Source organism: Oenanthe melanoleuca, chromosome Z (assembly GCF_029582105.1).
Source record: "Oenanthe melanoleuca isolate GR-GAL-2019-014 chromosome Z, OMel1.0, whole genome shotgun sequence".
In the NCBI taxonomy this organism is placed as follows: Eukaryota; Metazoa; Chordata; class Aves; order Passeriformes; family Muscicapidae; genus Oenanthe; species Oenanthe melanoleuca.
In genome coordinates, this window is record NC_079362.1 from 44930409 (window position 1) to 44945297 (window position 14889).

The window sequence follows — 14889 nt, forward strand, 5'->3', positions numbered from 1 at the left end:
ACTGGCTGAAAAGCTGAACATGACTGAACAGTGTGCACCTGCAGCCCAGAAAGGCCACCATAGCCTGCCATGCATCAAAAGCAGCATTGCCAGCAGGGTGTGGTGGATGATCCTGCCCCTCTGCTCCCCTCTGGTGAAACACCACCAGGAACAGTAGGACCCCAGCTCTGGGGTTCCCAGCAAAGATATGCACCTGCTGGAGCAAATCCAGAGGGATGGAGGCCCTGTCCTGTGAGGAAAGGCTGGGAGAGCTGGAATCTTTCAGCCAGGGAAAAAATTGGAAAGAAGCCTGGGTAAGGTTCCTTGGCAACCTTAGTGGGCTTTCAGTACTGAAAGGAGGCCTACCAAAAGGCTGGGAGGAGATTTTTGACATGGGAATGTAGTGATTGGACAAGAGGTGATTGCTTTAAGCTGAAAAGAGGAGAGTAGATTTAGAGTAGATATAAAGGAGATTTTTCTGAAAATGTTGAGGCATTAGAGTATTTGCCCAGTGAAGCTGTAGCTGCCCCATCCATATGAAAATATTCAAGACCAGATGGGATGAAGCTTTGAGCAACCTGATCCAGTTGAAGATGTCCCAGCCCATAGCAGGGGAGTGGACTAGCTGGCTTTTAAAGGTCCCTTCCAAGCAAACTGTTTTGTGACTCTGTTTCTGTGAATCATCCAGGTGATATTTCTCTGGAAAATAAGTGTACCTGCCAAACGTGGTGTTGGCTCTTTGGAAAGATTTCTTGTCTTTTCTTTGCTCTTTCCTTATACTTGCCCCTTTTTCTTTCAGCCTTGGACAAACTTAGTACTCAACACCTCTACCACCCGACCCAAGTGGAGATTGTGCAGTCCAATGTCGTGTTTGACATCAGCAGCCTGATGCTCTACGGCACTCAGGCTGTGCCTGTGAGGCTGAAGATTCTGCTTGACCGACTCTTCAGCGTACTGAAGCAAGAGGAGGTGCTGCATATTCTACATGGCTTGGGCTGGACACTGCGAGACTATGTTCGAGGCTACATCCTTCAGGTAGGAAATAAAGCAAAGCATGTTTTCAAACCCAGTTAACTGATTTATTTTTTTTTTTGTTGCTGATGTGTGGATGTAGTGGTGGTGCACCCGAAGATGTAGAAGGATATGAAGTGAATTTAGTCTGGCATGCTGAAGCCTAATGATGGTGTTGGCAAAATAAAATCTTCAATTTTTCCTAAGCTAAAAAAATACAGGTGCCTTCATACCAAAGTATTTATTTGTACTTGCTTATGTTTATTGTAGGAAATGCCTTAAATACTGCAAATACTGAGGTTAGCTACCTGCAAGCCTGATCTGGCCATCAAAGGCAGCTGGCAAGTTTTCAAGGGCTACTGTCTGACTTGGGAAACTAAGATGCAAGTCAGCAGCTCTGTCATCTTTTCTTTCCTTCATTAGAAAGATACCTAAAAATGTATAGATGAAATGAGGGTTGTGATCATGATTATATTGGAAAGTATCTTAATGTATAAAAAAAAAGGAAAATCCTTTTAATGAGGGCATTTTTGAAACATAGCTTTAAATAAAGCATTGCATGAAGATTAGTTAAAATAGACAATCAAATAGAAAATATGTTTAACAGAAAAATGGACAGGCTTGCTTTATGAATATGGTCACAAATATATGTATAGTTGCTTATTTGAAAAATTTCATAATCTGTTGAGTTCCAAAGTGAATTTTTTCATTTTGTAAGACTATTTCAGATTAATAACCTAATCCTACATACTTCTGAATTCTCTTAATTGATACTCACTTTATAGGAGGTCTTCATCATCTAGAATTCTTCCAGTTATTGAAGTGGACATGCCTAAAAAACTTTGAAAATTTTAGTTGCTGATTTATTACTTTCCTTTCATAGGCAATGGTAGCGTGCATAGAGCTATATTGAAAATACGGGATTTATACCTACTCTGAAAAATTCTGACTCTATTCCTTAGTTCCTCCTCAGGTTTCTGTACTTTGCATGAAAGAAGTAAATTAGCTTTATGTGATTCTATGGAAAACTTTGCCTTCTGTGCTTGTAAATGTTTTCTTTAATGCTCTATATTTGGGGTTTTCACAGAATAATGTACTGAATTGTAAAACAGTCCCAGAGATAGAGAACTAAAAAGCTTTATACTTTAATAATGAAATATTTTTATTCTTATTAGGACACATATGAAATGGAGCTCTTTAATTGTTTCAGGATTCTCTCAGGCATCTATTTTGTAAAGGCTAAGTGTCACACCTATTCAAATAGAACAGAATCCATTTTTTTTCCATTACCAGTCTAAAATTAACATATAAGGATATATCCATCATATTTTTACAGTAGATATCTATGATGTTTGTATGATATAAATGTATGGTTATATATTTATAAATTTTCCATATGGTATATAATTAAGATGGATACATGAAAGATAACCACAGAGTTATGTACTGTGATTGTATGCGTATTGCATCATATTTTGGATTCCTGGATTCTGAATGCTACTGATCTAGAGGGCTGAAGAAATTTGATTTGTAAAGGAATACATGTAAAAAATACATAATTTTTAAGATATAATATTAGAAATCTGATGGTTATTAAATGTGATTAATAACTAGGAGTAATATATTACAAGCATGGAATGTAATTCTGTGTCTCTTACAGACAAGAAGACTGACTGAAATCAGTAGTTTTCTTGTTTTAAAGGCTGTTGAATCGTGCTCATATTGATTTTGTTTTAACTATCTTTTGGAATGATCTCAATATATGCAAGAATGGCTTGTAATACAATTGCATAGATGTTTATACAGACTGAGATTGTGACCTATGCATCTGAAAGGTTTAAAGGCCTGTAATACCACATTCAGACACAGTTCAGTTTATCTGGCTAAAACTCAGTTGCATTGTAGCCCCCAAGGCATGAATTTCACCGTTACTATATTCAGCAACAGTATATTGAATATTATGCCATTTAAATGAGAACGATTATCAGTGAAAGTTAAGGGCAGCTGTTACAGACTTGCCACATATTGACTTCATTAGCACTCGACTGTGTATTTTCTTAATGAGTGAATGAAGACCTATGATAGGTGTGTAGTCAAGCATCCCTGTTAATTTAGCTGCCTAATTTCAAAGAATCACACATTGGTCAAGGTTAGAAGGGAGGTCATCTTGTCCAAACCTTCTGTCCAATCAGAGCCATCTAGAACTGTTTGTCCAAGACCATGTCCAGATGGTTTTTGAATATCTCCACAGGATCTCTAGGCAAAAAGTGCATTTTGTTTCAATTAAGGCTAGAAAACTCAGTATAAGGCAGAAAAGTAAAATGCTTAGTAAAACACACATGCAGAAAAACCTTGGGAAAATTAATGTAATCTATGATAATAAAAATTTCTTCTTTAAAAATAGCTCTATTGAAAGTATCTGCTATAAAGGAGAAGAGAGGCATACAGAGAAACTTGAAAGGAAATGTCCTGTAACACTAGCACAGTAAAAGTGCGTACGGGTAATTTCTCTGAGCAAAAGATGTTGTTCCATGAAGCTTATCATTATAGACTGAAACTTTTCAAATAATTGTTTGTGGCTTTCAGGCTCAGCTTTTACATACAAACTTTTAACTCCAAATGAAATGTTGTAAGCATGGTACAGGAATATTGGAAGTATCAAGTACCAAAACAAATCATCCAGAGTATCATGAGCTATGGGATTGTTGATAGGCTGTCATACACTGAATGGAGGAACATGATTCTCAGTCAGGAATTACAGTTCCTTGTAACTTATCTGTCCAAACCCACCTGTTATCACCTAATTCCTGTCAATGCTAGTAAATTTATCATACATTCATACACACTCATGGTATATCAAATACAGAAATGCATATCCATAGGAAAAGGCTTGCCATGGTAGTGTAGTTAGAGAAGAACAATCTAGTAAAAATAATATTTTACACTTGTAACTTTACAGAATCATGTATAACACTGTTCTCCCATTTTTTCCTCCGGGGAGGAAAATCAGGAAGCTTAGTTGCAAGGACTGAGAGAAGTAACAGAATAGGAAAAGGTAATGGTTGTAATAGATTCCAGAATATTTTATCCAGGTTCGAGATCCAATGTTTATTAATTAATCACCACGCAAGAGATTTGTTAAGCTGGCACAACACTGGAGTTCTATGCTTTGGGATGGTCTGACTTCCACCTGTGCTGAATGTGCCCCCAACAAGATGGAAGTGTTAAAATATTTTAACATTTTCTCTAAATAGATGAGCTTTGGAAGGGTAGGGTAGATGTAACCACTCAAAATAAATTAATATTGTCAGATGATTTTCACAACCAACCAGCCAACCAACCAACTGACCAACCAAAAATAACCCCAACAACCAACCAAACTAACAGCACTGCTGCAAACCTCACTACCTTTCCTTGTAACAAAAGCTCATTGTTTGCTCCACTGGAGAAACAAGAGAAAAACAGTTGTTTATTAGTGCTGCAAAGTGGATGTGATTATTTGTAATACCTTCATGTTGACTAATAATGTTTCCAAATAGCAAATTAAAAAGCAATGGGCAGAGAAAAATGCACTATTTATGCCTTCATTCAGTGGATGCATTAATAGAGCTCAGGAAGGCAAGGAACCCTGAAGCCGCAGAGGTAATTTGATAACACCACTTTTCACATTTTTGCCAGTATTGACAATTTTCACAATATTGCCAGTAATGGCTGAAAGGCATTAAGACCTGGCAAGATTCTCTGGCCTCCCTGCAAGAAATCAAGTTTCTAGTGAATAGATTCATATCAGTGAAATGTTAGTGGCAATTTGGTCACTAATCTCATCAGACTGTCACAGGATTAATGTTTTCATGGAAGACCTGTTCTCTCATCTTTAGAACTGATCCTCAAAAAAACTTTATGGCATAGAGGAACATTCTGGATTGTGTTTGCTCCATAGGAATTCACAGTGCCTCAGATTTTAGGCTTATTTTTTCTATCTCATGGTACTAATTTACTGTGTTTGGTGTCAACCTGTATGTGGTTAGTGAGTCTGTAAGTTTTCTCTTCTGGGAAGACCTAACTTCACATGTCTTTTACATGACAATAAGTTTTTTTGTCAAAAACAGTGGGTGTTTTGGGTCAACTACTGCACTGGCTACTCAAAGATATGTGACTAGTGGCTCTATTGATTTGAATGATGTTACTTTTTCCTGTAAAGAGCAGCTGAACTGTGACTCTCCAACCCTGGTTTAATTCCAGCTAAGCTGAGAGAAGAGGTAACTTTGCCAGCTGTTCTATGATTCGCCGGAGATCACAGGGTTGGGAAGAATACTTTACCCCATCCATTTGCTAGTGTAGCTACACGTGTAATTGCTCCCCAGCCGGATTCTCTCTAAACAAACCAGGTTAGAAAAATCCTCCTTCTAAACATGTGCAAGTTAACTCTCATTATTCTGAGAGGAAGGGGCTGGAGAGCAATTATGCCACTAGCAGTGAACAGCTGGGGCATTCAGTTTTTACACTGGTCCAGCTGCAGAAGACAGGACATGTGATTACAACTTAGAGGCCATAAACTGACTCCATGAAAATAATGATTCAGTGTTTTGAGTAGCAGCTCAACACTTTTTCAACTATTTTGTAGTCAAATAGTTGTACTCTCTTAGTGTAAAAGAGGAAAATATATTGTCTTTACAATACAAAGAAGGAAGCAGAGGCACAGAACAGAACATTGGCAGAATTAGCAGAAATGATATAGACCTAGGAGTCCCATTCTCACCCTCATGCCCTTGAAAAGAGCAGGTAAGTTAGTAGCTCATAGGCAACATCTTAGCTGCCAGACTCTCTGGTGCAGTTCACAGCTATGAGAAATTAAAAAAATAAACTTAGAACAAAGTCAAAACTAAAGCCACCTGGAAGACTGTAGGTATTTTATAGGTTCAAAAGAAGACTCGCTCACAAAAGTTCATGTACTAGACATTGCATGGTCAATCACTAATCCTAGATGAAGTCATTTTCTGTAGCAAAGTCAATGCTGAAAAATTATTAAATTCAAATTTATTAGATATAATTTTCTGCTTTGGTAAAACTGTTCCACTGTTGTGCTTGTTATGGAGTCCAGAAGCAACTGTTCAGCAAGAAGTCAGCTATGAAGGTGTGCTCTCAGAAAATATACATGGTTCAGTACAGAGAGTGGGGAGGTGCAGGCAGTGTTAGACATTAAAAAAATAAAATCCCATTAGCTAAAATAACCTCATTGACAGTAGTAAATACATGGCAGTGTTTCAGTAATTCAGTTCTGAGATTAAAAGAAGAAATAGCTATGTGCATATTCAAACTTCCTGCTCATATAGATATAGATATAGATATAGATATAGATATAGATATAGATAGAGATAGAGATAGAGATAGAGATAGAGATAGAGATAGAGATAGAGATAGAGATAGAGATAGAGATAGAGATATATAGATAGATATCAGCATATATATAACTGATATTGTCGATTATATTTGACAGTTTCTCAAATTTTTATAAAATCTTGGTAGTGTGGTTTCTGTACAAGTTTGCCACCACTAGTTTGTTCGTGCATACTATTTTTACATCCAGATTAAATGAAAATACTTGGGTAGAGGCCAAAGAAAGAAACTTGACCATCTTTAACAATATCGTTCCTAATTTCTTTTCTTTCTCGAAGTAATTCCTTAGCACTTCACCTTCTAAATATTAACCTTATACGCAGATAGAAATTGCTTTACTATTCTTAAAATTAAATATTGTCCACCATTGGCTTGTCTGTGGAGGATTTCAGAAGAGAAAGGGTTCTGTTGCTCTCTAACCTCTTTTAGAGACTTAATAGAGTCTTAGCTTTTCAGTCTGAAATAATTTGCCTTTTAAGATCTTTGAACTTCTTCTGTAGAACCCAAGAGCAAGGACTATTTCATTTAACAGCTTGTCAAACAGTCTTTGATGCTTAAACATAAAGAACATTAGGAAGAAAACAAATAAAAGGAAGCTCTGATATCAGCTTTTGCAAGGTAGACATGGAGTATCAGGTTGCTATAGTGATGATATCATACTCTAAGTTCAATATAATCTACTATCTATATTCATGAGTCACACAAAGTTTCTGTCAGGTTTTTCTTCCCTAAGTGCTGTCAGGTGACTTTACAGTTTTTGTATTTCATAACAAGAACACCATTAAAATGTTGGTATGCTATTTGTTAAAGAAAAGTAGAAAAAATAGGCAACTAAATTATGAAAACAAAAAAGTTGACTGTTGCAACCCAGAAAATGTTAATTAACAGTTACATATATAAATAATAAAAAAAGAAAATTCATGAAGATTTTGTATTTATTGTGTTGCATTGTTTCCTCATTGGTCTATTTGCCAGTATCTTAATTAATACTTTACACTTTTCTACCTGTGACCACTGAAGGATTTCCATGCCTTTTAAGAAGCACTCACTTAGTATTTCCATGCCTCTGTGAGTAGTATGCCTTTTCTTATAAAAAAACCCCAACTTGTAAAACTGATGCAGATAAAGGTTAAGAAGTTTATCTGTTAAAGATTTTAACAAAGCCAAAGTACAACATAAGTCTTTCACATACAAGATTGTTACCCATAACTCCCACCCATATTTAATTACTTGATAATGAAGAGACAGATTGGTGCACCTTTTTCATCTTTGTTAGATACAGTTCTGTCCTGTGTTTTCTTCCTCATAGTTATTGTTAACACTCATTTGTACTCTTTAGTTCTGATGTTTTTCAATAGTGGCTGTCAGAGCAACCAAGACTCAAAGCTGGATAACATTTATGCAGACATCAAGTCCTGCAGTACTCACAGGATTTGAAAGTGTCTCTTTTCTACCTGCTCTGCCTATTTTTTGTTCTTTGGGCGTCTCTGTTCCTTCCTGCCTCTCTTTCCACTTCAACTTCCTTATTCTTTTGTCATTTGCTTCCCATTCCCCTCCCTTTTTACTTACCTGCCCTTCTTCAGCCTCACCTTATTCTCACTTCCCCTTCTCTGATTTTGCCTCTTTAGCACAAGAAAATGAAAAGTATCTGTTAAACATGCATTTCCTGAGTGTTCTATTCCTCCCCTGGCATCACTGTGTACCAATGTTTGAAACTCTGGAAGATTTTTTTTCTCCCCTGTGTGTCAGTTTTGTATGACTCCCCTACACTTCTGTGGAACAGAGATTCTCTTCTATGCCACTTCCTCTTTTGTATCCTTAGCTGTTCTAATCTAGGTGTAACTATTCTATCTTTACCCTAAACAGAGGGTGGAAAAAGCTCAGATGAACGTTAAAAGACTGAAAAGGAAGATAAGAAACAAAGCACAACTGCTGAGCCAGCAGGAAGCATAGTTGTGTGCTTGAGCAAAGCAATGCCCAACTTGCTTTATAGTGTGAAGTAGTTTCAGATTTTCTGTGTACTGCACTACCTTGGCTAACATCTCTGCTTTTGGAGCTGTAACTCTAATAGCAAAGCTACTGATCACACTAGTACTACATCAGGATATTTATCATGGTTCACACTTTAACCAAGCAACAATAAAAATAAAATCCAAAGAGTGTGATGACACTTCTGAATGCCACCAGGACAAGTTATGTGACAACAGATGTCTCAATACATGCAAAGATCATTGGGTTTTCCAGGGTATGTGCAGATGGAGAGCTGTGCTATTGCTGCTCTGTGTCTTGCATCTTGCAAGGGTAATGAAGCAGAGGGCTGTATAACCCCTGGTGATCAACAGCAGTATACATTATGTTGTTCCTAATGACTACTATGAAATAGCCTTTACAGCCACAGTGCTTCACAATGCTCAGAAATGTAAAGGTGGCTGTTTAATAGAAAGCATTTATGGCTGCCAGTCAAAAAAAAAAAAAAAAAAAAAAAAAAAAAAAGGGAGAAAAAGAGAGAGACTTCAGTGTAGGTATGTTTGTCCTATCTGGAATGTGTACTGACTGTTTACAGTACTAGGGGTGAGAAGCTGTGATCGCCCTGATGTACTTTTCACACAGCTAACAGGCTGCAGAGCATGGAAATGTCTGTTACTGAAGGTCTGTCAGGCGTGCACCAGGACCATGTGTTCTTGCTTTCTAAAATGGAGCTGAAAATCTCTTCACCTGCCAAGGCTTGAGTTCATGATCCTGTGTCTCTCTTGTGATAGTTGATGAAATCACAAACACCCAAAGCAGAGTGAAGGATGAAGGAGGTGGGAGGAATAGTTCATTCCCTAGGCTGTTTTAGGTGTGAGTGATGCCATCAAGCATTTCAGAAGAAACAGAGCCCTGAACTTGGGTCTTGGCAGGTAAGCCAAGGAGGAAACTATTTCCAGCTTTCTTGCTTCAGAATGTGGTTTTATTTCTATTAACTATTTATGATCACAGATCTTTTTCCTCCAAATATGTGTGACTGTGTATATATATGTGTGTGTGTGTGTGTGTGTGTGTGTGTGTATGTGTGTGTCTGTGTGTGTGTGTAGTGTATATCTATACACTTTAACAATATATAACTTGTATTTTATATTTGTAATAGATTGTGATTGTGTGTGTTTCTTTGACAAAAATCTCTGGTTTTGAGATTGATTCTCTGTGGATGAAGGGAGGGGAGAGAAAGGCTTTCCTTTTAGCCTGGAAAATCACTTTTCTTGCTGACAATGCCATGCTGAAGCCTCTACCAGAGCATATCCTGCTCTATGTCAAACAAACATGACCACTGAGTTGAGGACAGGATCTTGGGGTTACCATTCACCTCAATTTTCTAGTGAGAAATGTAGTGACCTGTTATAAAATAAAGAAAACAAAGGAGCATAAAGCTATTGATTGAAGGGAAATATGTGTGTGGCTGTGGAGGAGAGTGGGTTGTGCCAAGAATCCAAGGAATTAACATCATTCTTCTCACAAAAAGCAGCTCAGAGATTAGAACTTCTGCCTTTTATAGACTACTCTCTTTGCAGAGAACCTTGGGCTGTGTTCAAATCATGGTCCTGGAGGTGATAAGGTTGTGATATCAACCATTCAGCTACACATCAGTGGAGATGAACTCAATTAAAGAGTATGGAATCCAGACCATGACACTTAAATGGATTTAAGACCTTTTTTTTTTTTCCAGTTTAGAAACCCCTTGCTTTGAGTTTAGGTGTGGTTTTGATTGTCTGTGTGTCAGCCCTGACTTCAGGCACTTAGGAAATTTAGGTCCACAGACACTTAGGAACCAAGAAGGGCCACAGAGAATCAAACTTGTCATCTGTCCAGCATCAGTTGATTTACTGTTTTTCTTGAAGTCCAAGGGATCTCAAGGGGACTTTTTTTCCCTTGCAGCACTGATCTTTCAATGAGGTGGTATTGCCTGTCCTGAGCAATAACAAGGAATAACAGTGAAGTGTGAGTGACTCTTATTAGGAGGGGTAAATGTCATGAATACTTACTGTTGCCTTCTAGGCAGTAAGAGGACAGCATTGAATGTAGACAGACAATCCCCTTTTACTTATCAAGGCACATTTTGATTCTAATGAAGATGAACTCCTATATTTTAATTAAGAAATTTACTCTTCTTTCCTGTGCTGAAACATTTTCTCTGATTCACCTGTCATTTTGCACCATGTTCTAGAATTTTGAATACTTGTATTGAAGCCAGGAAGTGTGTATTGTTCTACTGGCTCTAATATATTAACTTGCTGCACAAGTCCTTTGTGCTTCAGCTTGATTTTTTTCTCTTCCCCCACAGCCTTAAGAAAATGTTCTAATCATCCCAACTTATACTTGGCATGTTGTTAATTAATGTTTATGAAGTGCTTTGAGATCCTCTAATGAAATAGAATGTGTAATTATGATTATTCTTTAGTGAAATTCTGAAACATCTCTAGTACTGGAACAGTAATTTCAATAAATATTTTTTTAATAAAATTTTTAACAAATAAAAGGGAAAGATTTTGTTTCATTAGGGTTTTTTTTTTTTTACCTTTTATAGTAGGGTAAATTATGTCTTTTTCTATCCAGTCTTGGTGGATTCTTCATGATGAATCTTGCCAGAATTGCACCCTGAAGTCTTGCATTCCATCTACTCGAAAGGGTGTGGAAAAAGGGTGTGGAAACCTCGGTTCCTGGCTGGCAATTGTCTGTACAGAAGGAAATCACTTGTAGGACAAGTAGATTTTTAAAACTGTTGGCCCAGTATATGTCAGCTTGCTGGATTGTTTGTATCTCTATAGCTTGAGTAGTGATGTAGGTATAGTAGTAGAATTGACATAATTACATTTTTGTCCATCCATTCTGGATATTGGGTGTCCTTAAATTGAGTCCAAGTTGACATATGGTGCTGACAAACAGGAGCAGAAGAAATAAGGCCACTCATCAGGTAGCTTTTAATGGAGTTTATGTTGCACCAAGCTTTCCTCTAAAAGCTCTCAGACTATTTGGGAGTAGCTAGGGCAATGTGTGGGAAAACTTGCTCAGTTCATGCTGAGTATGTAATGTTGTGATCCACAGAAACGCCTTTGTCCAACCCATCTCTTTTAGAAAAGATTCCATAAAATAAAATTAAAATTGGGGTTAAAGAATTTAACTAGTGTTAATTTGGTTGCTTGCCATGTGGGAACTGGTTTCCTCTTGATAGGAGCATTTCAAACAATACTATAGGATGCAAAACAGAGCTCTTCTCTCTCATTTGTAGGCTCAAAGGGTTGTGAGGTAATGGATATAAGACCCATGACATTCATTTTCTGCCGCAGCTGGAGGCAGAGATATGTTTCTTGGTGGAAAAAGAGTGAGGAATTAATAACGTCTCTAGCAGATTGCTCACAGAATTGTATTTGTTGTGAGGCTGCAGAGAACCTGGATGTTACAGGATATAAGAAGCTCTGCTGGGACAACTGACTAGCAGATGTGGGTTGTCCAGAGATAGAATGGAAACCAATTATGATGTTCATACCATCTCAGACCTAGTCACTTCCAGTCTTCTTTTGAGGACTGTGGCATGAGAAAACATATGGCTAGCAAATTGATTGTACAGGACGAGCCAAAGATGAATCTTGAAAGAGTGTCTCATAATACTTCATTGCATGTATTTTCAAGCCCTTGGTGTGTTATGAAGTGTATAGTTTTGTGATCCTATATATATGTCAAGTTGCTAATTTTGTTACAGTGTTATAGTGCAGCATGTGGCATTAATACTATCCTATAGCAATTATTAAGTGTAGGGTTGCTCTGGTATTTGGAAAGATATCTGAGTATCTGATCTTCTGAAACTGCAGTTAGTTCTCTCATTGGGTCACAGGAAACATTTTGACGTAAATAACCTCAACTATTCATTTTTCCTAGAGTTACAGGAAACTGTATTTTTTTCAAAGTTTTTTAGTTTCTTTGGTTTGTGGGTTTTTTGGTCAATATTAAGATGCAGGATGAAATAGTTCAATGAAAATATAATATCTTAGCGTAGAACTGATTATTGTATTAATGTTGAGATTTGTTTGGAGCATGAGAGAAGTGCCAGTGCAATGGAAAATTTTATAGGCCTTGAAGCACATTTGAAGAATTTTAATATCAATCCAGTTTGCGGTGCTTAAGAAGTTCCTCAACCTGAAAATTCAAAATGAAATGATACATATACTCCTATGTCTGAATAATAACTTCAGAAACACAGTTTGAATTTCCAGTACTAGTCACATTAGTCTTTGGGTGTGTGTCTGTAATGCCATCCCCCACCAGTCTGCTTTATGCTGTAGCACTCTGTTCATTACTAAATTACCCATTTTTTACTTGAGCAGAGTGTTTACCTTCAGTTCATACAAGATGATTGTATTGGGATTTCAGCAGCTACTGCACTGTAGAAAGTCCTTCTTTCTTTCTTTTTTTCCCCCTTTATCTAGCTGTTCAAATAATCAGGACTTGTATAACAATGTCTTTTTATAACTATTATGGGATTAGTTCAAGGGATGGGAAGGAAAGTCCTCAAAATCTGTGAAGTCTCTGAGTGCTTTGTGTATGTGGCCAGGTAGTAGAGAGAGATGCTGAAGGAAAAGCAGCACATCTTTTAGAGACACCAGAGAAATTACAGTAGAGAAGCAGGGAGGAAAGGTAGAAAGATGCAAACCAAGAGTTCTCAGCTTATTGTAGAGTTATAAAGCCATAGGGAGCCAAAATTAATTTGTTACCCAGAAAACTGCTCAGACACTGTCAGAAAGTGGCTGCTGATTTAGCAAGGTGCACAAGAACCTACCTAACTTTATACAATTAGTACCCTTGACTTAAACAATCTTCTATTCATGTTTAACATTAAGCATATGCTTGTGTGTTTTTCCGAACTTCTATATAGCTGAGGTCACATAACAGTTCTCTTCCTGTAAGCAGTGCTGTTTTCTTGAAAATAAATGAACAGCAGGTTGTAAGAACTGTACATGAAAGTATGTTTCAATTAAAAATTGTAGTCTTCTGAAGATTCTTTGTTTATTGTTAATTGTTTTCACTGGAGTAGACTCCATCAGTTTCTGCACAGACACGTGTTACATCTCTCAAAACCAAACTGTGGATTATTTATGGTGTTTTATACAAATGGAAACTCACTAATAAAGCAGATTCTCATCTTGAGGTCTCCAAATCAGTTTTGGCATTCCTCATGATGTCCAGAGCCTCCCTAAAGTTAGATCTTAACTTACTTTGGTCCAGGTTGGTCTTTCTTTCTTTCTTTCCTGCCTCAAGCCACAATTCTGTGGGGAAGGTAAGCGCAAAACAATGGCCAGCAAAAGATCCTTTCCCACCCCGCCATCCCCTCCTCAGTGTCTCTTGGTCAGCCTGGATCCCCAGTTCCTTTCCTTGTAGCTGGGTGTCTCCAGGCCTTTAACCAGCCTGCTAACCTGATTACACAGTACATAGAAATTAAGGGATGAGTTTCTGTTCCCTTTGAAACATGTGGGCATCATTTACCAAATACCTTCTGTGAAAAAGGGAAGAAGCTTGCAAAAATGGTTGAAGTACTTGTTAATACATGATGAGCTAGGGGTAGTAGTGAGGAACACAGTACATCTAGAATTAAATACAGGGAAGGGAAAGTCTTCAAATGGTACATTTTCAGTAGACTTCGGCATGTTTAGAAACTAGCTCTCTTTCCTAGTATCCTGGCTTTTTATTTCTATTGGCAGTTTGTCCTTTGTGTCACTCAAGAACTTATAACGAATCCATAGATAACAAATAGTACTGCATTTTATTTGGAGGAAATAAAGGAGACCTGCTTTGTGGATGGACTTGGTGCAAGAAGCTGAAAAAAACAACGTTCTGTATAATCCAAATAGTGTTCTGTATAACCCTTAGAGCATTAATTTTGACCCCATAACATGGTAAATAATGTAGAGTGATAAAAAATAAACACACTTATGGGTTTGCACCATAAGCTTTATAGTAATTTTTGTGATTTTGTTTATGTGCATACTTTCAGCTATTGCTGAAAGGTAGCCAACAAAACTTTGAAGTTATTCTTTTTGCCTTCATTGATTTTAAAAATAACTTACGATTTTACCTTTAAGGTATTATAGCAAAAGGCAATGATATCTCCATGCAAACTTGGGTATCAAAAACAGGCTTCTAAATTCATAGACTTATCCCCAATGAGACGTTAAAGAAATTGATATTTTGATTTCCGTCTATGAATACAAGAAAGAAAATTTGCATTTAGAGGCAAACTGCTTGTAACCAATGAAAAACTTGTGCAGTAAGGCACTGTTTAATTGAAAAGTAGAGATCAAAACTAAGCTCACCTTGCTGACTAAATTCCATGCCTTTTGAGAGTAAAGCACAGGGAATTAACTTTTAAAATTTCACTCTCTGAAATTTGAGTTTGGTTTCCTATGCCTTTAGATTAGGTGCTCTTGCATGTGACTTTTAAGCGTAAAAAAAAAAAAAAAAAAAAAAAAAAAAAGT

The 14889-nt window shown here is 37.1% G+C and overlaps 1 protein-coding gene across 6 annotated transcripts in view; it reads left to right on the top strand.

Annotated features, from left to right (window-relative positions):
• Window positions 1-14889, top strand: part of BNC2 (basonuclin 2) — a 608431-nt gene that overhangs the window by 226268 nt on the left and 367274 nt on the right. For all 6 annotated transcript variants that reach the window (XR_008842612.1, XM_056514615.1, XM_056514613.1 and 3 more), the window contains exon 4: window positions 779-1014. Coding sequence is in view for 5 of the 6 variants with exons in the window: in XM_056514615.1 (XP_056370590.1) it covers window positions 779-1014 (236 nt within the window). In the remaining variant the exon portion in view is untranslated. The remainder of the gene's footprint in view (window positions 1-778; window positions 1015-14889) is intronic.